This window comes from Sciurus vulgaris (assembly GCF_902686455.1).
Source record: "Sciurus vulgaris genome assembly, chromosome: 4".
NCBI lineage: Eukaryota > Metazoa > Chordata > Mammalia > Rodentia > Sciuridae > Sciurus > Sciurus vulgaris.
In genome coordinates, this window is record NC_136464.1 from 86,612,187 (window position 1) to 86,636,158 (window position 23,972).

The 23,972-nt window shown below is 36.4% G+C and overlaps 1 protein-coding gene across 1 annotated transcript in view; it reads left to right on the forward strand.

Annotated features, from left to right (window-relative positions):
* LOC306658944 (ankyrin repeat domain-containing protein 26-like) overlaps positions 1–23,972 on the forward strand; it is a gene marked incomplete at its 5' end in the record, with an annotated part of 49,280 nt that overhangs the window by 17,819 nt on the left and 7,489 nt on the right. The window contains 6 exons of the mRNA XM_079136225.1: positions 4,268–4,446; positions 5,781–5,837; positions 6,286–6,316; positions 6,629–6,770; positions 12,863–13,085; positions 21,573–21,753. Of these exons, the coding sequence (XP_078992351.1) occupies positions 4,268–4,446; positions 5,781–5,837; positions 6,286–6,316; positions 6,629–6,770; positions 12,863–13,085; positions 21,573–21,753 (813 nt within the window). The remainder of the gene's footprint in view (positions 1–4,267; positions 4,447–5,780; positions 5,838–6,285; positions 6,317–6,628; positions 6,771–12,862; positions 13,086–21,572; positions 21,754–23,972) is intronic.

The following is a 23,972-nucleotide window of genomic DNA, read 5'->3' on the forward strand; positions in this document are numbered from 1 at the left end:
GAAGTTGGCACTAATAGTTATTTCTTTCTCTTGTTTCATTATGATGTCAGGACTCATCTCTAGTTAATTTTAGTTGCCTTCCATCAGATTTGCTGTTAAGTAGTCCTATTTATACTCTTCCACCTTAGCACTGATTTCATTGTATCCCAGAGATTCTATGATGTGTTCCTCTTTTCAATTAATTCTAAAGGTCTTTAAATATTTCCCCTGAGTTCTTTGAAGAGCCATTCATACTAGGAAAGTATACTGCTCATTCTCACAGTGATTGTACTGATTCTTTTCTTTTGGGTTGTGTAGTTTTGAAAACTTATTATCATCAGATACTATGGCAGTAATTATTCTGATTGCTTTGTGTATTTGAGGAGAATAGCTTTGATATCCAACATGGAGCCTGCTTTGGAGAAAATTTTATAAGAAGAATAAATATTTGACTTGTCTCTAAGAAATATTCCATAGACCGTGCAAAGTGCTTTTGATCCAAAGTACATTTGATTTGTGTAGTAATGGTTGATTTGTAGTATGGATGTCATAGCTACTTGTGAGTGTGGTATATTAAAGTGACCTATCGTGATCTTCCTGGGGCTCATCTGTCCCTTTACTTTGAGTGGTTTTGTTTCATGAATTTGGGGGCACTGAAGTCCATGGCATAATTACCTATAACCCTTTATGCTTCTTGTTGGAATATTTGTTTCACCAATACATTGATCTTCCTTGTTATTTCTGGCACATGGTGGTTTGAAGTCTTTTGGCAAATATGAGAAGAGCTACTGCTCCTTGCTTTGGGCTTCCATTTGTATGAAATGCACATAACATTTTCCTTCCTTTCATTCTGTGAATCTCTTCACATGAGACATGTTTCCTGCAGACAAGATACAGTTGGGTCTTGACTTTTGCATTCAATATTCCACTCAATGTCTTTTAATTGAAGGATCAAGTCCATGTACATTCAGTATGAGTCGTAGAGTGGTATGTATATCTTTGTGCCATTTTGTTTTATTTTTAATATTGCATTTGCCCCTAATTCACATTTGCTTCCCTTCTCTTGTGATATTTATTCATTCACATGCTCTATTGTCTCATTGTCTTATTCTTTTCTATGTAGGATTCTTTTGAGTACCTTCAGCAGCGCTGTGTTAGTGGTCATGAGTTGTTGGAGTTTACTCTTATGCAATTGATTTATGGGTGTTCATATTGTATGCTGCTTATTTGTTGCATGGGGTCATGAGTTCTAGAATGTTTCTGGTGCAGTTTTAGGGTCTTCTAAAGAGAGAATCATATTGTTTTCAAAGTGAGCTGTTTATTAGTTTTTTCTGTATGAATTCATTTTCTCTCTCTTATTTTCCTAAAAGCTCTGGCTAGAGCAATGAAGGACTATGTTATTAAGAAGTGGTGAAAGAGGGCATCCTTGTCTCGTTCCAATTTTGAGGAGAATGATTTCAGTTTTCCTCCTTTTTAGCATAATGTTGGCCATTTTGTAGAGAAAATAACTTTTAAAATGTTGAGGCATGTTTTTACTCTCCCTTGTTTTTCTTGGGTTTTTACCCTTTATTTTGTCAAATGCTTCTTCTGCATCTAGTGAAATAATCATGTGAGTGAGAAGGGGCTGTGGAGGGGCTTCCGAGCTGTGCTGGCAGAGAGACCCCCAGCTCACTTTGCCAAGCCACTGTTCCTGACATACAGTAGAATCCAACTGCTTTTGCTCCTCAGGTCCTTCACATCCACACACTGCCTTATTTGATGCCTATTAATATTGGCTCTTAATATGTGATAACGTCAAAGAAAACACACTCAAATTTGACAAGTCCTGTACTTGATTGTTAGGAAAGTTTGCTTTTGGTTGTCTCTGTAGTAATGCAGAAATGTCTTAAATAAAAAGAACCCAGTCTTGAAAATATATGTCCTTCTCATACATGCTCTGGAACATTCTCACAAATTATGTTCTAAGATGCATCTAAGTGAAAATAAATTAGAGCCTGAAAATGATCAACCAGAAAGTGAACATGCTTCTAACACTGAGGAGGAGAATTTTATAATAATATAGAAAATAAAAATGCAAGGAGCCCAGAAGTTGTTATAGTTATAATGAAAGAAGACCAAGAATTTGATCTGCAAATAAAACCAACCATGAACATAATTACTCCTAGTTGGAATTTAAATGTTGGACAAATGCCTAGGTGTAGTAAGCCAAAAAACCATCTCGATTCACATGTTACCTACTCCCAAGAAGTGAATCACGTTACTCAAATGAAAAGGCACAGTATTTATACTGTTAAAGATACTTATAAGAAAACAAAATCAATACAAATTTTGTTCCAGAAGCTACTATGTGATCATTGCAGTGCTGATAGCTATAAGAGCATGGGAACTGAATTAGCAAAGATAAGATTCTATCTGCCACATAGTGACAGATTAATGAAAGAATGTCCAGATGACCAATTACTGCAAGGCAAGTGAAGGTTTAGGAATGAGATAGGCATTTTTAAGTAGAGTTCTTGGCAATAGAAAAAGCAAATTTTCACCTTCAGAATGAGATAGATGTGCTCTTGTTGCTACTCTTGGTTTTTCTCACTATCAATTATATTCTGATTTCCTGCTTTTAAAAAGCTCATGTATTAAATGGGGTTTTCTAAATATGAAATTGTATCTAGAAATAGATGCTTGTTGCTCTCTCCATAAATAGGATTCAGGAAAATATTCTCATGATCTTTCTTCTTCATCAGCTTAAGTCAATCAGTCTTCCAAGTGCATATGAACTGGAAGATTTAGTTCTATACCATATGATCTTCTGAACCATAATAGGAATAGAGGAAGTTGCTTACAGAATGTAATAAGCTTGAAGTGTTTTTGTTTGATTTTTCTATAAACTAAGATTAATTGGCATTTATTTAAACAAAAAATGGAAATGTCGGGGAAAGAAGTCATGACTGAGATGGAATATATCCATAGCCTAGTTTTTGGAGGTGTAACATCTTTTTTTCCAGTGAAACTAATCTGTCTATTGTGCTTTCATCTGTATAAATTCATCTGTTTTATTCAGACCATTGAAACTTATAATTCTAGTATAAGGACCTTAAACATTCTTGACAAGTACATATCATTCTGCTTTTTTGTTGTTGCTGTTGTTGTTGTTGTTGTGCTGGGGATTGAACCCAGGGCCTTATGCTTGCAATACTTACGCATTTTTTATAATATCACTACTGTGTAATGTTTCTGTTTCAATCAGCCCTTTATTTTAAGATTTTTTTTTTGAAAACTTGTTAATTTTGGTATGTATGATTTTATTCCATAATGAAGCATTAAATCTCAGTCCCAAATGTTGGACTTGACACTAATGTAGAACATGGACTTATGAAGATCACTGAGTTTCAAATATAAACAAAAAATACAGAGATATCCTTTTAAAACAAATGTAGTGGCATATGAACTGGGAGGCTTCCCATCTCCCAAGAAAGCATTGCTTCACTTTCCCTGGGTCACACTTAACATATCTGTTTAGTATGCAAATTCTGGATAATTTATCTGAACCAGCATTATGAAATTGTGGCATCTTTCCGTGCCACCAAGACGCTAGGTAGTGCCCCTTGGGAGCTTGGACAGACTCATTAAATCTTTCTTGAATTTACTCCCAAGTAGGTAATGGGGCTAATGTAGATAACCCGTCCATGAAGCATCTCATTTTACAGCTCTCCAGTTACAAGGCAGCAGGTTTGTGCTATTTTTTTTTTTTTTTTTTTTTTTGCAGCAAACTTTAGTTCATACAGTGCATTGAGCACCTTCACTGTTTTGGATCCAAGTGACTAAAGAATTGCAAAAGGCAAGGGGGAAAGACTAGTGCAGAAAGGGAAAATCTTCCTGTCTTTACCGAGGCCCAATAATGACACAGTCCCTGAAACTAGATGATTCATGTAAGATCCAGGTAGTAAAGAGAAAAGAGGACTCCTTTCATGTCCTTTCCTTTTTGCATCTGCTAGTCATACAGGGAGTGTAAATGTTAGATAGCAAAGAATGGATCAAAATGAAAATATGGAATGAACAATTGTTCTATTTGAAATTTTGGAAAATTCTGTTTTCTCCACTCGAACAACAATAAAGCAGAATTTACAAAAACTCTCAACGACATTTTAGAAAATTAAAGGAAGCACAGAATATTTTATGGCTTGAAGTGACAGTTAAACTAAATCAGGTGGTAAAATCAAGGATGAAAACAGAAAAGCAACCTTCTTATTGAAAAGTAGCAGTTATCCTTAGTATCAAACATTCCTTAAAGGTTGAGGAAAAAAACAAGGAGCACCCAGCTGAAAGAGACAAATCACAAAACCTATGTGAAGGTGCTGAAGAGGATGATGATCATGATGGTGATTATGATGATGAATCAACTGAACAGAAAGAGAGCAGAAAAACTGACCATGAGTGCTTTTCTCTTAGGAAGTTTCAAGAATATGATGGGTAAGCATATGGCAGTATTTCACAGTAGATGATTGTTATTCTCTAAATCTCATTCTCATTTGGACTCATAGTCCATGATTAAGATACATTAAGCTTTAACTAGGGATATTCAATCTTGGAGGGTTTCCAGAAAAAATGAAAATAAACAGTGAGATATAATTTTATTCCAAATGTATTAATGAATATTTTATCTAATGATGAACATTGGGAACTATGAGGAAGAAGACATTCTCATACACTGTTCCTACATTAAATTGGTCAGCACTTTTGGAAGGGTACATTAGTGGCATGTACCAAAGATTCAAAATATTATTCCTCAAAATTAAAAGCTTCACATCTATTACTAGAGCCTTCTTGGAATGGAAAAGTTGACTTGTAAATGCATTACCTACACACACATATAAGGACTAACAGTGCATGTTATACATAATAAACAGTAGGTGAATATATCTAATAGACATAACAGGTACATTAAATATACAATATATATGTTAAGGACATTTATACAAATATATACACCAATATGAATATTAAGAGTATTTATTATAGCACTGTCATATCATTAAATTGGAACTAGTCTAAATACTCATCAATAAGGAAATAGTTAAATTGTCATATCCATAAACTAATGTAGTATGCCCTCATTTTAATAATGAGGTTGGTTCTATATCATACTGATAATTTCAGAATTAAATATATTTACAGCAGTTTGATGACACCTCTTAAACAAATTGTGTTCAAATTCTTGAGAGTATCATCATGTGTAGCTATGATTTTTTTTGTATGGTACTCTAAAATGCCAGGTGTATCAACTTAATAGGTGTTTGAGAAAAATGGAAGCTTTCGTTTGTACCCAACAGAAATGTGAGCAATTGACAACTTACTACCCAATATTACTTTGGCATTTTAAAGTTTTAAAACATACAAACCTTGTTTCACCATACCAACAGTGTCATTAAAAATGGATTCTGTGCTGAAAAAGTATTTGTGAAATGTATAAATAAACTGTTGAATAGATAAAGATGCCTGTTCATATATTTCTTTAGAAAAAATAAATCTTTAGTTAATTGAAACTAAACTAGGTGTTCAAAATTGATTTGGTCTAAACTCTTTATTTTAAAAATATTGGCAAGATTCAGAAATTATTGTTTATAATTATAACCAGATAAGAAATGATAATGTAGGTTGATCTGCTGTTATCTCTCTTATAACACTTTTTCAGCTTATTGTGAAACACATGTTTTAAAACCTGAAACCTGTATCCTGGGTTTGCTTCCTTTGAGCAAGCTACTTACCCTTTCTTTGCCTACTTTCTTCTCTTATGAAATACCTAGTATGCTATCTGCCTTATGGAATTGTGAAGATGAAAATAATCTGAACCCATGTGGAGTGTAAGAAACATGCACAGTGATTACACTGTAGGTTTTGAAAACCTAACTCTTCAAGTTATACAAAAAGATTTTCTCTTGTAGAAGGATTTAAGTCATATTTTACTAATGGGTTTGAGTCCTTGGTAAAAATTTGTCTTTTATTTTGATTATAATAAAAATTTTGTATTTATTTCTATCAAATAATGCATGTAACATGATACTTTGGCTTTGACTGTCAAAAGTGTGATCTAAATTTTTGTTTTATTATGATCTTATGGTTAGTATTATTTTGTCCCTTAATGTTACTCTTTCTGTTTATGATTGAAATTTAAATAGCCTGTAGAATTTATGAATAGGAGAAATGAATTAAAAATCTAGATATTTTATATACAAAGGTACTAGACATCCTTATTTGCATATTAATATCTGCCTGAAAAGGTTTTATGTGTGTGTTTTTTTCTTTTCGTAGGCTCAGAGAAAAAACGTCTAATGAAGAAAAGGTATGGTTAAAAATAATAAAAGAGTATTGTATTGAAAAATACACTGTGAAAGGCTAGGTGATTCAGTCTAAAACTATATTATAAAATGTAACCTGGAAAAGTAGAGAATCTATTGTTAGGTTAAAGACTTCTACTTTGAGAAAGTGAATAAGAAATAGTCACCATTGATAAAAGTATCCTTTTGACAGAAACTAGCTCTTTTACAAGCACCTGTGTTGTTGCATATAAAATGACAGAAAATTGTTCCCTCTGTGAATTTGGTACATGGTGTGTATATTTGGAGGACATTTTCAAATCATATTATGTTTACAGGTCAAAAAACAAGCCCATGCCATGGAAGATCTTAATAACTTAAGTCAGTCATCTGAAACAGCCTCAAAGGATTTTGAGTTGGCTTACCCTAACTATGAGAAAATTTTGCTGTTGATTGAACAACACAAAACATCATGTAACGGTAGGACCTTTGCATAAAAATTAGACCTTTTATGTATATTATAGTAATAGATGCACACGTTGCTGAGCACTGCACCATGGAGCAGTGATGTGTTGTATCTGTTCCTGTCAGAAATATACTTTGTATTAAAATAGATGGAGAACTATGTTACACCTCAGCCAGAGAGCTATGATAATTCCAACTGCACTTTTCTTTGTGAATGGCATTCCAAATACTTTTATTGGCTGCATTGCTCCCTTGTGCCTTGACCATTATCTTGTCAGAGTACCACTGTCTCTATCAGAAGTCTGCAGTCAACTTTGACCTGTTTTTCCTGCTGTGTGGCCTTGTGAAACTGTGCTCAAGACTGCTGTCATAATTACACATTTTTTAGAGTTCAGATTTGATCATGTTAACCCTTCCTTTGAAACCTGGCTCTCACTTATCTTTGCTATAAGGTTAAAGATTTCAGTCCTCTAGCTTTATCCTGCATTGCTGCATCCTAACCAGTGTCTTTGATGTTTGTCCTTGCAGTGCAGCTTTATGCTTTCAAAAGCTTTAGTGAAATACTATTGAAATATATTAAACAGAGCATATATAAAGTGTGCAGTTTGACAAGTTTTGACGTATGTATTAAACACATTTAAACACCATAATCCAAATACTCAACATCTGTAGCAATTGCAGAAAAGCAAATTAAAACTACAATCAGCTGGGTGCAGTGGTGCACTTCTGTTAACTCAGCAGCTCAGGAGGCTGAGGCCAGCGAATCCTTGAGTTCAAAGCAAGCCTCAACTAAAGTGAAGTGCTAAACAACTCAGTGAGGCCCTGTCTCTAAATAAAATACAAAATAGGACTAGATATGTGGCTCAGTGGTTGAGTACCTCTGAGTTCAATCCCTGGTACCTGCTCCAAGATAAAAACCCTGAGATTCCATCTCACTTCAGTTATAATGCCAACAATCAAGAATACAAGCAACAATAAATGTTGGTGAGGTTGTGGGGGAAAGGATACACTCATACATTGCTGGTGGGGTTGAAAATTGGTAACCACTGTGGAAATCAGTGTGGAGATTCCTCAGAAAAGTTAGAATGGAACCACCATTTTTACTAGTTACCCCAGTCTTTAGTGTATACAAAAGGAGATAAAATCAGCATACTACAGCATTGATAAACATCAATGTTTATAGCAGATCAACTCACAATAGGTAAGGTATGGAAACAACCTAGGTGTCCTTTAGTGGGTGAATTTATAAAGAAAATTTGGTATATATATGCAATGGAATATTATTCAGTCATAATAAAGAATGAAAATAATGGCCCTTGCCAGTAAACAGATAGAACTGAAGAATATCATGCTAAGTGAAATAATTCATTCTCCAAAAAGCCAAAGGCCAAAAGTTCTCTCTGATACATGGATGCTAACCCAGAATAAGGGAGTGTGTGGAAGGGAAGAATAGGAATCCATCAGATTAGACAAAGAGGAACAAATGGAAGAAATGGGCAGGGGAATAGGAAAGACAGTAGAATTAATCGGACAGAACTTTCCCAGCCTTGTACTTGAATACATGATAAGGGTAACTGCATCATGTACAGGCACAATAATTGGCTCCTAAAGAGATTAAGTTACATTCTATGTATTACAATTTCCTAAAATTCATTCTACTGTCATGTATAATGAAAAGAACACATGAAAAAAAGTTAAGAAACCCCTACTCACAAAATATTCCTCATGCCCCTGTATATTCCCTGATTAAGAAACTCTCAAACTGTTTTCCAAAATATTTCTACCATTTTCTATGCCCACAGTATGAGAGGTCCCGTTCTTCCCTATCACCAATATCACAGAGTATCATCAACTTTTAAAAATTATATCATTCCAATGGGGGTGCTCTGCACACATACACACATCAGTATGCTTTCAATATGTATTACACTAATGACCAATAATGTTGAGCATATTTCCACGTGCTTACTATTAATTTGGATAAGTTTTTGGTCATTTAACCTTTCAATTCTCTTTCTTTACTTGTTCTTTTTAGTTATACATGACAATAGAATTGATTTTGATATATTTGCACAAGCATGGGATATATCTTATTCCAGTTAGTATTCCAGTCTTGTGGATGTACACAGTGTTGAGATTCATTGTGGTGTATTCAAAAATGTGCACAGGAAATTTTGTCATTCTTTCCACTGTCTCTTGCCACTTAAAAAATTAGTGTCTTCATTAATTGATGACTTTGGAGAGTTTGTTATATGGTCTGAATACCATCCCATTATTAGCTGTTCTTTTTGGACAAAGTTTTCACCACTTTGTGTTTTGATATTTCCTCCTCTTAATAAGCTCTTTTTAATAACTTCAGTTTTAAATTTTGATGAAGTCTAACTTATGTATTTGTTCAATCACAGATACTGCCATTTATGTCACAGCATTTTAATTCCTTGTTAAACCATTTTACTTTTAGCTGACACAGTAATTGGACATATTGATGGGGTAAACTGTGGCATTTCAATGCATAGATACAATGTGCATTAGTAAGATAGGTGTGATTCATATATGTCACTTCAGATATATTTCATCTCTTTTAGAATCATGCAAAATTCTTTCTGGATAACAATTCTTATGAAACCAACCTAGGTGCCCTCCAGCAGATTAATGGAAAAAGAAAATGGAATATACACACATACAAGTGCACACACACACACACACACACACACACACAACGGCCTATTACTCAGTCAAAAGAAAGAATTATTTTATGACATTTCCCAGACATATTTTTGTTGTTGATTTCTGATCTGATAGTGTGCATGATTAAATCATTATGACAGTATTTACGATTCATTTTATAATCTTAGCATGTGTTCCATTTTGGTGAGAAGAAAGGTGGTGTTGAGCTCATACTTTCTTGCTGACTTTCTGCCTACTTTTTCTGTCATTGTGGGGTGCAACTTAAGAACAGACTAATCACCACTGAGAAGGCCAAATTTGCGAGTCTTTATTAAGCCAGCCAACCGAGTGTCACACAATGCCCCCAAAATGGCTATCGGAAAACAGCCCTGACCATAGAGTTGCTGGGGTTTTATACCATAAATCAGTACATCAATCATAAGTGTCTGTTGCTGTGATTCAAAATTACATACTAACATCATGGGATCTGAAATCATAAGCAGAGGGGGAAGTGAGTCAAAATGACCTTACGTAGGTGCAAACTACTGAATGGTTACTAACATCTAAACCATTGCTGTTGACATCACCGTTAACATGGTACATTGTTTAGGAAACTAGGAATCAAAAAGAGAACAATTTTCATTACACAAGAATTGCCATTTCATCATTTTGTATTGCCAAACAAGTCATGCTAAGCAACTGTTGATGGGTACAGAGGTGGGGGTGTTCCCATGGGAGAAGCATTTACATTAACATGGAGTGTCAAGGTAAAATGGAGTCTGTTTAGTCATTGCCCGTAATGCCCTGGCCTATAACATTTCCATGGAGTCAAATATGTCCACCCAACATACTTTCACTTGTTGAGTAAGGGGCTTTGGCCCCTCAGATGATAACTGTAAATTTGCTTATTTCTGTTTGTAATTCAATCAGTGTTTTGCATCTGTTTGGGTACAAAAACATTCAAGGTCGTGTATATTCTTTATTAATTGAACTTGTATCACTGTGAAATGACCATGGTTATTGCTGTTAGGGTTTTTTACTGTGAAATCTAATTTGGTCTTTAAATAGCCATTCCTGTTAAGCCATCTTCTCTCAAGTGTCAGTGTGGTTTATCTTTTGTCACATGTTTAATCAATTTGTATCTATATTAAAGTATTTTTCATAGGAAATGGGAAGTATATGGTTGCAGGAAGCATATTTCTTCTAGGAAGTGTAGTTGAATCAGACTATTTTGTCCATACTGACAACCTGTCTTTTAATTGATGTTGTTAGACCTTTTTGATTTAACATGATTGTTATATACATTTGGCCCTTGAGCAGTGTTGGGGTTAGGAGTGCCAACCACCTGTGCTGTCAAAAAATTTGAGTGTATATTTGAACCCTGCAAAATCGTAGTTACTAGTAGACTGCTGTTGACCAAAGGTTTCTTCATAATATAAACAATTAAAATATTTTATGGGTTAAAGGTGTTGTATGTGGGGAAAATATACAAAAACTGTGAGAGATCACTTTATACAGTGATAGCCAGTTTACTGGAGACAAACTGCTCCCATGGAGATGATTAGTCCCAGGTGGCCTTTGAAGCAGATGCACGTGACACTTGAGATCACCTCAATACCCATAGGAGGTGTCTACAAAATTGTGAGTGCAGTTATGAACTATAACATCTGCCTTCTCTGAGTTTTTAAAAATTGTTTCTAATTTCCTAAAAAAAAAAAAAAAAAAAAATCTGTGTATAAGACAAACAACAGAGTTCAAGCCTGTTTTGTTCAATGGTTAATGTAGTTGGGCTTACCTGTCATCATGCTCTTTGATTTCTGTCAGTTTTCCTCCCTACATGTGTAATTTGCATTTCTTTTAAGATTATATCTTTCATGCCACCTATTCTCCTTTTTTATTTCAAAATTAAATTTTACTTACATTCTAAAATAAGTGACACATGGTCGCATGTTTCAAAATTCATAAGGAGTCCCCAAATCACCCAGCTCCCTCCCTACTATCAGTGTTGCCAGATTCTTAGACTTCTATTGGGAGATGTTTTTACGTATGCAATCATATGTATATACCATTCTCCATTCTTTCTACAAATGGCATGTACTTTATAAAGTGTTCTGTGCCTTACTTTTCTCACTTAACAATATGTCTTAGAGAATGTTGTATATTATCAGCACATAAAGGGCTTCCTCATTGTTTTATGGCCACAGAGAACTCATTATATGGAAACATCATCGTTTTAGATGGGACATTTAGGTTGTTTCCAAAATTTTGCTATTTCCAACAACAAAGCAGTAGTGAAAAACTTGTATAGACATTATTCCTCACAGACGTGAGTATGCCCATTAGTGCTGTAAATATTGTAAAATGGATGCTGACAGTGTTTTCTGCCACATGGGTCTCTTCCTCCTTTGCTTTTTCAACCTCTGGTTGGTCCAAGTGATTTTTACATGTATGGGCAGTGGGTTGTTCCAACGCCCTAAAGCAACCTTGAAACCCTTGTGTTTATTGAAGAGATAAATGTTTTCTTTGATTCTTAGCATTTATGCTTTTTGTTGCGGGGGGAGTGATACTAGGGATTGGACTGAAGGGCACTCAACCACTGAGCCACATCCGTAGCCCTATTTTGTATTTTTTTTTAGAGACAGGGTCTCACTGAGTTCTAGGTGCCTCACTAAGTTGCTGAGGCTGGCTTTGAACTCTCCATCCTCCTGGCCCTTTTTTTTTTTTTTTAATTTCAGGATTCAGTTAGGTTATTGACAACGAGCTTGGTTCTTCTCAGTCTTGTTTTTATGATTTGTCAGTTGATCAGTTGGTCATGAATTCTCCACTACTGGAACTTGCTGATGACTCCACCCTTGTCCTATGAAATATCTGATATTCCACAGACTGATAGGAAGAGACACTGCTCCTGGCACTCCATGAACAGAAGGCAGTTTCCTCCGATCTTTTGCAGTGCTTTTCCCTTTGGTCTCAGTCGCTTCTTGGCATTTGTGTGTTTGTTGTCCATTGATCTTCTAAATTCAAAAGGGGCCCCCTGCAGATCTCCAGGACTCTTCCTCTGTACGGCTTTCAGTACATGCTGTGTGTGGACTGGAATGCTCTTCTTCACCCTCTACCCAACTGCTTCCTGATCATTCTTCATTTCTCTGGGTAGCCATATTTTCCTCAGGGAAATCTTTCTGTAGATTTTATTCCATTATGTGATTACAAAACTCAATTTCCTTACATTATGCATTTATTTGTCTTCACCTCTATACTTTAAGCTAAAGAAGAACATGAGTCTCATCTGATAGATTTTTCTGTAGAATATATTATATTGTGCCTGAAATTGTAGGCATTCTGCATATTTGTTCAGTGCATGAGTGAGTTCCTGTGAAAATATAAGTCCTTCATGTATGAAAAATATTTAAATATTTTACTTCTATCTTATTTCCCTTATCCAGATTCTGTTAGCCTATCTGAAATCAAGGATGCAGTTATTTCATCTCAAAGAACAATGGAACATAAAAAATATCACTGCATGAACTGCTTCCCACTTATAGAAAAACTTGCAAAAATGGAAAATGAAGTTTATGGACTAAAAATGGAGCTATTGGAAGCAAAAAAAGTAAAATCCAAGCTAGAACATGAAAGAGCAGAGTGGAGACAAAAAATCACAAATATGAGGTATGATATTCGAAATTTAGAAAATGTTTGAATGATTTTTTAAAATTTAACTACAGATACATAGGGGAGTTTTAGTATTCCCTGACTTAGCTTTTGACATTTCATAAGGAAGTCATCTTACTATTCTGGAGTGTGAAAATCTTGGACATAATCACAAGTTGGTAGGCATGATTACTTCTACCAATTAAATGCTTATTCTCCCCAGTGACAATGCTACTGGCTACATGGAAGCCAACTTTACAGAAATCTCAGTATTTTGTTACAGATGAAGATTTGGGTTGTCTTTCATTCATTTACAAAAAAATTGTATGGCAATCATTGCTTTAAGAAGCCTCATTTATAGAAATCATTTTCTACATGTTTATTTTGACTAAATTCTTCAAAGTAGATTTGGCTAAAGTAGAGTCATTTTTTTAAAGAAGCATTTGAAAATCAGGATTTCTAAATTGTACTCTAGAAAGTTTAAGTGAATTCACAGATCCAACAGAGAATGAAATGGGCATTTTCCTCAACCAAGAAACATGTTTTGAAAAATTATACATTTTTTTTCTTCTGGTGTATGGAGTCAAACCCAGGAGCTTGTTCAAGGGGGTAGGTGTGCTACTGCAGAACTACATCCCATGGTACTGTTTTATTCTTTTTTTTATTTTCTTTTTTTTTTTTATTGTAAACAAATGGGATACATGTTGTTTCTCTGTTTGTACATGGCGTAAAGGCATACCATTTGTGTGATCATAAATTTACATAGGGTAATGTTGTTTGATTCATTCTGTTATTTTTTCCCTTCCCCCCACCCCTCCCACCCTTCTTTACCCTCTATACAGTACTTCCTTCTTCCATACTTGCCCCACTCCCTAGCCCTAACTCTAACCCTAACACTAATCCTTCCCTCCCCCCCATTATGTGTCATCCTCCACTTATTAGCGATATCATTCGTCCTTTGGCTTTTTGAGATTGGCTTATCTCACTTAGCATGATATTCTCCAATTTCATCCATTTGCCTGCAAATGCCATAATTTTATCTTTCTTTATGGCTGAGTAATATTCCATTGTATATATATACCACAGTTTCTTTATCCACTCATCAATTGAAGGGCATCGAGGTTGGTTCCACAGTCTGGCTATTGTGAATTGAGCAGCTATGAACATTGATGTGGCTGTATCTCTGTAGTATGCTGATTTTAAGTCCTTTGGGTATAGGCCAAGGAGTGGGATAGCTGGGTCAAATGGAGGGTCCATTCCAAGTTTTCTGAGGAATCTCCACACTGCTTTCCAGAGTGGCTGCACTAATTTGCAGCCCCACCAGCAATGTATGAGTGTACCTTTCTCCCCACATCCTCGCCAACACCTGTTGTTGCTCGTATTCTTGATAATCGCCATTCTAATTGGGGTGAGATGGAATCTTAGGGTGGTTTTGATTTGCATTTCTCTTATTACTAGAGATGTTGAACATTTTTCCATATGTTTGTTGATTGCTTGTAGATCTTCTTCTGTGAAGTGTCTATTCATTTCCTTAGCCCATTTGTCGACTGGATTATTTGAATTCTTGGAGTAGAGTTTTTTGAGTTCTTTATAGATTCTACAGATTAGTGCTCCATCTGAAGTATGATTGGCAAAGATATTCTCCCACTCTGTAGGCTCTTTCTTTGCATTGCTGATAGTTTCCTTTGCTGAGAGAAAGCATTTTAGTTTGAATCTATCCCAGTGGTTGATTCTAGCTTTTATTTCTTGTGCTATGGGAGTCCTGTTAAGGAAGCCTGATCCTAGACCAACAAAGTGAAGATTTGGACCTTTTTCTTCTATAATCTGCAGGGTCTCTGGTCTGATTCTGAGGTCCTTAATCCATTTTGAGTTTAGTTTCCTGCATGGTGAGAGAGATGGGTTTAGTTTCATTCTGTTGCATATGGATTTCCAATTCTCCCAGCACCATTTGTTGAAGAGGCTATCTTTTCTCCATTGCATATTTTTGGCACCTTTGTCTAGTATGAGAAAATTGTATTTGTTTGGGTTTGTGTCCGTGTCCTCTATTCTGTACCATTGATCTACCTTTCTATTTTGGTACCAATAACATGCCGTTTTTGTTACTATTGCTTTGTAGTAGAGTTGAAGATCTGGTATTGCGATACCCCCTGTTTCACTCTTCCTGCTAAGGATTGCTTTAGCTATTCTGGGTTTCTTATTCTTCCAGATGAATTTCATAATTGCTTGCTCTATTTCTGTAAGGTACGTCATTGGGATTTTAATTGGAATTGCATTGAATTTGTATAGCACTTTAGGTAGTATGGCCATTTTGACAATATTAATTCTTCCTATCCAAGAACATGGAAGATCTTTCCATCTTCTAAGGTGTTCTTTAATTTCTTTCTTTAGTGTTGTATAGTCCTCATTGTAGAGGTCTTTCACCTCTTTTGTGAGACTGATTCCCAAGTATTTTATTTTTTTCGAGGCTACTGTGAATGGGGTAGTTTTCCTAATTTCTCTTTCTGAAGATTCATCACTTATGTATAAAAATGCATTGGATTTATGGGCATTGATCTTGTAACCTGCTACTTTACTGAATTCACTTATGAGTTCAAAGAGTTTTCTGGTGGAATTTCCAGGTTCCTCTAAATATATAATCATGTCATCAGCGAACAGGGATAGTTTGAGTTCTTCTTTTCCAATTCGTATCCCTTTAACTTCTTTGGTTTGTCTAATTGCTCTGGCCAGAGTCTCAAGAATGATGTTGAATAGAAGTGGTGAAAGAGGGCATCCCTGCCTTGTTCCAGTTTCTAGGGGGAATGCTTTCAGTTTTTCACCATTTAGAATGATATTAGCCATGGGCTTAGCATAAATGGCCTTTACAATGTTAAGGAATGGTCCCACTATCCCTATTTTTTCTAGTGTTTTGAGCATGAAGGGGTGCTGTATTTTATCAAATGCTTTTTCTGCATCCATTGAAATAATCATGTGATTCTTGACTTTAAGTCTATTAATATGGTGAATTACGTTTATTGATTTCCTGATGTTGAACCAACCTTGCATCCCTGGGATGAAACCCACTTGACCATGGTGCACTATCTTTTTAATATATTTTTGTATGCGATTTGCTAAAATTTTGTTGAGAATTTTTGTGTCGATGTTCATTAAGGATATTGGTCTGAAATTTTCTTTCCTTGATGAGTCTCTGTCTGGTTTAGGTATCAGGGTGATATTGGCTTCATAGAATGAGTTTGGGAGGGTTCCCTCCTCTTCTATTTTATGGAATACTTTGAGAAGTATTGGAATGAGCTCTTCTTTAAAGGTTTTGTAGAACTCGGCTGAGAACCCATCTGCTCCCGAACTTTTCTTTGTTGGTAGGCTTTTGATGACTACTTCTATTTCAGTACTTGAAATTGGTCTATTTAAATTGTTTATGTCCTCCTCGTTCAGTTTAGGCAATTCGTATGTCTCTAGAAACCTGTTGATGTCTTCGAAATTTTCTATTTTGTTGGAGTATAGATTTTCAAAATAGCTTCTAATTATGTTTTGTATTTCAATCCTGTCTGTTGTGATAGTTCCTTGTTCATTCCGAATTTTAGTGATTTGGGTTTTCTCTCGTCTTCTCTTTGTTAGTGTGGCTAAAGGTTTATCAATTTTGTTTATTTTTTCGAAGAACCAACTATTTATTTTGTCAATTTTTTGTATTGTTTCTTTTGTTTCAATTTCATTGATTTCAGCTCTGAGTTTAACTATTTCCTGTCTTCTACTACTTTTGGTGCTGTTCTGTTCTTCTTTTTCTAGTTCTTTGAGCTGTAATGGTAGGTCGTTTATTTGTGGAATTTTACTTCTTTTATTAAATGCGTTCCATGAAATAAATTTCCCTCTAAGTACTGCTTTCATAGTGTCCCAGAGATTTTGATATGATGTTTCTTTGTTCTCATTTACCTCTAAGAATTTTTTAATTTCCTTCCTAATATCTTCTGTTATCCATTCATCATATAAGAGCATATTGTTTAATCTCCAGATGTTGGAATAGTTTCTGTGTTTTACTCTTTCATTTATTTGTAACTTCAATCCATTATGATCTGATAGAATACATGCTAGTGTCTCTATCTTCTTGTATTTGCTAACATTACCTTTGTGGCATAATATGTGGTCTATTTTAGAGAAGAATCCATGTGCTGCTGAGAAGAAAGTGTATTCGCTCTTGGTTGGATGGTATATTCTATAAATGTCCGTTAAGTCTAAATTATTGATAGTGTTATTGAGATCTATGGTTTCTTTGTTCAATTTTTGTCTGGAAGATCTGTCCAGTGGTGAGAGAGGTGTGTTAAAATCACCTAGTATTATCGTGTTATGGTCTATTTGGTTTCTGAAATTGAGAAGGATTTGTTTGACATACATGGATGAGCCACTGTTTGGGGCATAGATGTTTATGATTGTTATATCTTGCTGATTTATGCTTCCCTTAAGCAGTATGAAATGACCTTCTTTATCCCTTCTGACTAACTTTGGCTTGAAGTCCACATTATCGGAAATGAGGATGGATACTCCAGCTTTTTTGCTGAGTCCATGTGCATGGTATGTTTTTCCCCATCCTTTCACCTTTAGTCTATAGGTATCTTTTTCTATGAGGTGAGTCTCTTGCAGGCAACATATTGTTGGATCTTTCTTTTTAATCCAATCTGCCAGTCTATGTCTTTTGATTGATTAATTCAGGTCATTAACATTCAGGGTTATTATAGAGATATGATTTGGTTTCCCGGTCATTTGCTTCATTTTTTAAATTTTATTTATTTATTTGTTTGACACAACTTGTTTCCTCCTTTATTTGACAATTCCTTTAGGATAATTCCTCCCTTTGCTGATTTGCTTCTTTGTTTTTCATCTTTTCCTCATGGAATATTTTGCTGAGAATGTTCTGTAATGCTGGCTTTCTTTTTGTAAATTCTTTTAGCTTTTGTTTATCATGGAAGGATTTTATTTCATCGTCACATTTGAAGGTAAGTTTTGCTGGGTATAAGATTCTTGGTTGGCATCCATTTTCTTTCAGGGCTTGAAAAATGTTGTTCCAGGCCTTTCTAGCTTTTAGGGTCTGGATTGAAAAATCTGCTGATATTCTTATTGGTTTCCCCCTGAATGTAATTTGGTTCTTTTCTCTCACAGGCTTTAAAATTCTGTCTTTATTTTGTATGTTAGGTATTTTCATTATAATGTGCCTTGGTGTGGGTCTGTTGTAATTTTGTGTATTTGGAGTCCTATAAGCCTCTTGAACTTGATTTTCCATTTCATTCTTCAGATTTGGGAAATTTTCTGATATTATTTCATTGAATAAATTGTTCATTCATTTGGCTTGTTTCTCCAGGCCTTCCTCAATCCCAATAATTCTTAAATTTGGCCTTTTCATGATATTCCATAGTTCTTGTAGATTCTGTTCATGATTTCTTACCATCTTCTCTGTTTGTTCAACTTTGTTTTCAAGGTTAAATATTTTGTCTTCAATGTTTGAGGTTCTGTCTTCCAGGTGTTCTATCCTATTGGATATGCTTTCTATGGAGTTCTTAATTTGGTTTATTGTTTCCTTCATGTCAAGGATTTCTGTTTGGTTTTTTTTTAATATCTCCAACTCTTTATTGAAATGATCTTTTGCTTCCTGTATTTGCTCTTTTAACTGTCGATTGGTGCGATCATTCAATGCTTGCATTTGCTCTTTCATCTCATCGTTTGCTTCTCTGATCATTTTAATTATGTACATTCTGAACTCCTTTTCTGTCATTTCTTCTGCCATGCCTTTATTGGGTTTTATTGATGTAACATCTAGATTTGTTTGCAGCATTTTCTTTCCTTGTTTTCTCATATTGTTCAGGTATCAGTGGACCGCGGAGATATTGCAGATTTCCTCTATTGACTTACAATGTCCCTGAAAATTTCTATATATATCCCCCCCCAGCCTTCAGTAGGCTGAAGTCTTGGAGGAAGTTGTTAATGCGGTGCTCCACAAGGAAGCTGCCTCTCTAGGAGCAGTGGCCTTCAGGTGGGGTATAATCCCTGCTAGTGGGCAGAGGTGCCTCCACTTGTTGACCAATGGTCATCCAAAGGGGACCTAGGCTGCGGGCTGAGGCAAGGCCTGTTTGGGCCTGAGTCTCTGGTTTTACTGTCCTTGTGGGGAAACCTCACCCAGCAGGGAAGACTCACCCGGTGGGGAGGTCTCGCTGGTCAGTTCCCTCCTAGAGGTTCCCCTCAATTTACAGCTACCGCCTGGGCTGGGCTGCCTTCCTCTGCAAAGTTCCCAGGGGCCCGGCCCTACCTCCTGTGCCTGGGAGCCTCACCCTTCTCAGATGAATCTCCTTAGGCTGCCCCTCCTCAGAGAATCTGCCCGCAGGCCTGGAACCTTCGCTCCGCCCTAAGCGTGTCTCTGTGAGGCTCTTCCACCAAGAAGCCTCCTAGATCCTGGGACCCTGCTCTGCACCTAATTGCCTGGCTATGTGGCCCCTCCTCTGAGCAGCCACCTGGGGCCCCGTACAATCGCTCTGAGTCCCAGAGACCCGCCACACGCCTCTTCCTCCTGACAGCCGCCCAGTATTCCAGTGCGGTCACTAGGAGTCCAAGAAACTCACTTCGTGCCTCCTCCTCCCATCAACCACCGGTAGCCCTGGGCAATCAATCACTCCACGTCGAAGTGACCCTCCCCGTTCCTCCTCCTTCTCCAGATAACCCCCCGGGTGTTCAGGAGTGGTCGCTCTGAGTGGCTCTGAATCCACGTGACCCACTGCATGGGTCCTCTGGGCAACCGCCCAGAGCTCTGGTGCGGCCACTCAAGACCAAGCGCCCCACCACACTTCTCCTCCAGGCAGCCCCCCTGTGTTCAGGAGCTGTCACTTTAAGTCCAAACAACTCACCACTCGCCTTCTCCTCTGAGCAGCCGCCTGGAGCACTAATGCAGTCACTGCGAGTCCAAACGACCCGCTGCGCTCCTCTTCCTCCTCCTCCTCCTACTCCTCCGGGCAGGCCCCGGCGTTCAGAAGTGGTCTGAGTCCAAACAGCTCGCCACGCAGCCCCTTCTGTGGCAACCGCCTGTAGCTCTGGTGTAGTCACTCTGAATCCAAGCGGCCGCGCTCCTCTTCCTCCTCCTCGTCCTCAGGGCAGGCCCCGGTGTTCAGAAGCAGTCGTTCTGAGTCCAAACAGCTTGCCACGCAGCTTCTCCTCTGGCAACCGCCTGTAGCTCTGGTGCAGTCACTCTGAATCCAAGTGGCCACACTCCTCCTCCTCCTCCTCAGGGCAGGCCCCGGTGTCCTGAGTTCACACAGCTCTCCTCGCCACTCCTCCCCTGGGCAGCCGCCGGAGCCCCAGTGGTTGCTCCGAGTCCCAGCACTGTGCCGAGCGGCCTCCTTTACGGTGCTCCCAGTTGTCCGAGTTCACTGCTCCAGCGGGGGAGGGGTGTCTCGTCGGCAGCTCTACTTCACAAAGTTTCCTGCGTTCCGGGACCACCGTCCCATCCGGGACGCCTTCCCAACAGGTGAGAGTCACCTGGCTGCTTTGAGTTGGTCCCAAGTGTCTCAATATCTCCTCTTTTGAATCCTGAGTCCTGGAGCAACATGGAATGCAGCCACCCTCTAGGCCGCCATCTTGAAACCTCTGTTTTATTCTTAAGACCCATGAAAGAAAATATGAACTGAAAAGTCATTACTGATGAGTTTATTCAACTTCTCTCATACATAAGTAAAATCAGTTTCAACCTCTCTAGTAAAAGAACATTTTACTCTCTCTTATTGGATTAAATATTGATCCTGTCTTTTTCCAAGGCTGATTTTTAAGTTGCTTATAAAGTACATAATAATCAAGATCACTTGAAAGTATAAATAAAAAAATAAATGATTAAAAGTGTAATAATAGGAATTAGAGTCCTTAGACTAGTCTTGGGTTATAGTAATGTACTGATATGTGCTGTATGAAAACATGGGAGGATACTCTCTAGTACTGTGAATCATTTCTAGGGGTACACTTAATGTTTCATTAAGATAAAACCTTATTTCTACTAAACTTCTAAACTGGTTGTAAACAATTTTTAAAACAGCTTTGAATTATATTTAGGTTTGAGGAGGAATCATGAGTTTGCATGATTCCTGTAAATTGACAAGTTGAAGGCTAAATAGGTTATCTTAAAATTCATTCTGTAAGAAAGTAAAAAATAAAAACTTTCAACTTGTCAATTTACAGAATTATCTCAAAATTTCTTTTGCATAATTTCTACCAGTTAATTATAACAGAATATTGCCCAGTAATGAAAGGTTCTTTATTACCTTTCTATGTCTAAATTACCTTCCTCTCTCTGTATATATATATAGAGATATATCTCCCTTGAGAAACATTGAAGAAGAAAATAAAACATGAACACAAGAAGGGAAACTTGTTTGAGAACACAGAATTTTTATTAGAATAATAAATTAACATACTAAGAGACAGATCACAACATGTACTTTTTACTTTCTAACAAAATGAATTTTAAGATAACGTATTTACATGCAGATGTCACCTGCAAGAAGAAATTACGAAGAGAAGAGATCCTGATTACTTTTTTAAAAAAATTAACCTGTTAAGAGAAAGAGAAGGGGATTGTAATACAGAAAGGGAACTAAAAAGACAACTTGAAATCTTCCAGACAAGAAGAGCTAGGAACCTGAATACTTCAAGAAATAAGTTATTTCAGGTAAAGTAATCCTCAGTAAAGTTTCAAATTTCTTACTTTATTTTAACATTAATTATGATATTTGTATAATTTACTATATATGTCATGTTTCACTTAATGATTGGGATAAGATCTAAGAAATGCATTGTTCAGTAATAATTTCATCATTATGCAATCATAAGCTTGCACTCACACCATGCAAAGAAGTGAAGATGTCTAACACACATTATACTCTTATATTACTCTTACTATCCAGTCTGTTGTCTAACAAAGCATTGTTATGCTATGCCTGACTACAATATTTAGGTTTAAAACAAAAGGCCATCTCATCCTAAAGTTAAGTGATGGCATTTTTAACTGCAAATGTTGACATCAAATAGATGCTCAACATGATTACTGAATGTAGTAATGGAAGGTGAGTGGGGTTAATTCACCAACATAATTGTTAATTTAGGCTTTTATGTTATAAAACAGGCTAAATCACTTTGAAAATATCAAAACATTTGTTAAAAGTTTTGTAAAATGTTGTATTTCATGATACTGCTTCAGTCTGCATTTAAGATATGTTTTTGCTCTGAAAATTTAGCTGTCATTTATGTGATTAAAATTTGAGCAATCCATGTGGGATAAAGTTCCTTGATATATCCATGAGGGATAAAGGCCCCTTCTTTATATTTTCATTAGAGGACCCTAATTATACAGAGTATTTGGTTTTGACTCAGTCTCATCTGCAAGGAATTTGATTTCAAGCCCAATACCCCCTCTTCCTCACTTCCTCCTTCTCTATCCTCTCTCTCTTCTCTATTAAACATCCTTTCTTTTGCATATGCATGAAAGTGAAATTCCCTTTGGTTTCCTTATATATATCATGATTTTGTTAATTTCATTCCATTTATCTTCCCCCTTTTCTTCCTTCTTTCCTCTCATTCACCTACACCTACTTCACTATTCTTTCCTGTATCTTTATGGTTTCTGATCCCCTCCCCCACTGCCTTCTTTCCCTTATTTTACTCTAGCTTCCACAGATGAAAGAAAACATTCAACCTTTGATTTTCTCAGTCTGGTTTATTTCCCTTAGCATGATTTTCCCCATTTCCACCCTCTTACTGGCAAATATCATTCTTTCATTCTTTTTTATGGCTGAGTAAAACTCCATTGAGTGTATTTGCCACATTTTCTTAATCCATTCATCCATTGATGGACACCTGGACTGGTTCTAACAGTTTGGCTACTGTGAATTTTTCCTCTACAAGCACTGAAGTGTATTGCTAGGGTGTGCCAATTTTAGATCTTTTGGGTATACAGTGAGGAGTGGGTGAGTGTGATAGCTGTATCTTATGGTGATTCCATTCATAGTTTTTTGAGTAATCTCCACAATGCTTTCCAGAGTAGTTTTAATAGTTTGCAGTCTCACCACAATGTAATAGTGTGCCTTTCCCCCACATCCTCACCATCATTTATCATTGTAATAGTGTGCCTTTTCCCCCATATCCTCACCAGCATTTATCATTCCTGTTCTTGATAACTGCCATTCTGACTAGAGTGGGATGAAATCTTAGTGTAGTTTTAATTTGCATTTCCCTGATCACTAGAGATGCTGAAGAGTTTTCATATATTATTGGTCATTTGTGCTTCTTCTTTTGAGAATTTTCTGTTTAGTTCTTTTGCCCATTTATTGACTGGACTATTTGTTTTTTGTCATTGATGTTTTTGGGTTTCTTAAATATTCTGGATATTAGTCTCCTCTCTGAGAAGTAAATAGCAGAGAATTTTTCCCATTTCATAGGCTTTCTCATCACTCCTTGAATTATTTCCTTTGCTGGGTAGAAGTTTTTTAATTTGATGGCATCCCATCTCTTGATTCTTCATTTTATTTCTTGAGCTTTAGGACATCAGTAAGTGAACTCATACAATGCAATGTTGACCTTATGTTTTCTTAGAGCAGTTTCAAGGTTTTTGGTCTAATTGCTTAGTTTTTTATCTATTTTGATTTGACTTTTGTACAGAATGAAAAAATGGGGATCTAAATTTATTCTTCTATATAGGGATATGCTATTTTATTAGTACCATTTATTTAAAAGGCTGACTTTTATCCAACCTATATTTTTGGCATCTTTGACACATATCCCATGGCTGCATAAATTTGGGTTTGTCTCTGTGTTTTGTCTTCTATTTCACAGTCTTTGTGATGCCAATACCATGCTGTTTTTGTTACTATAGCTCTATACTCTAATTTGAGA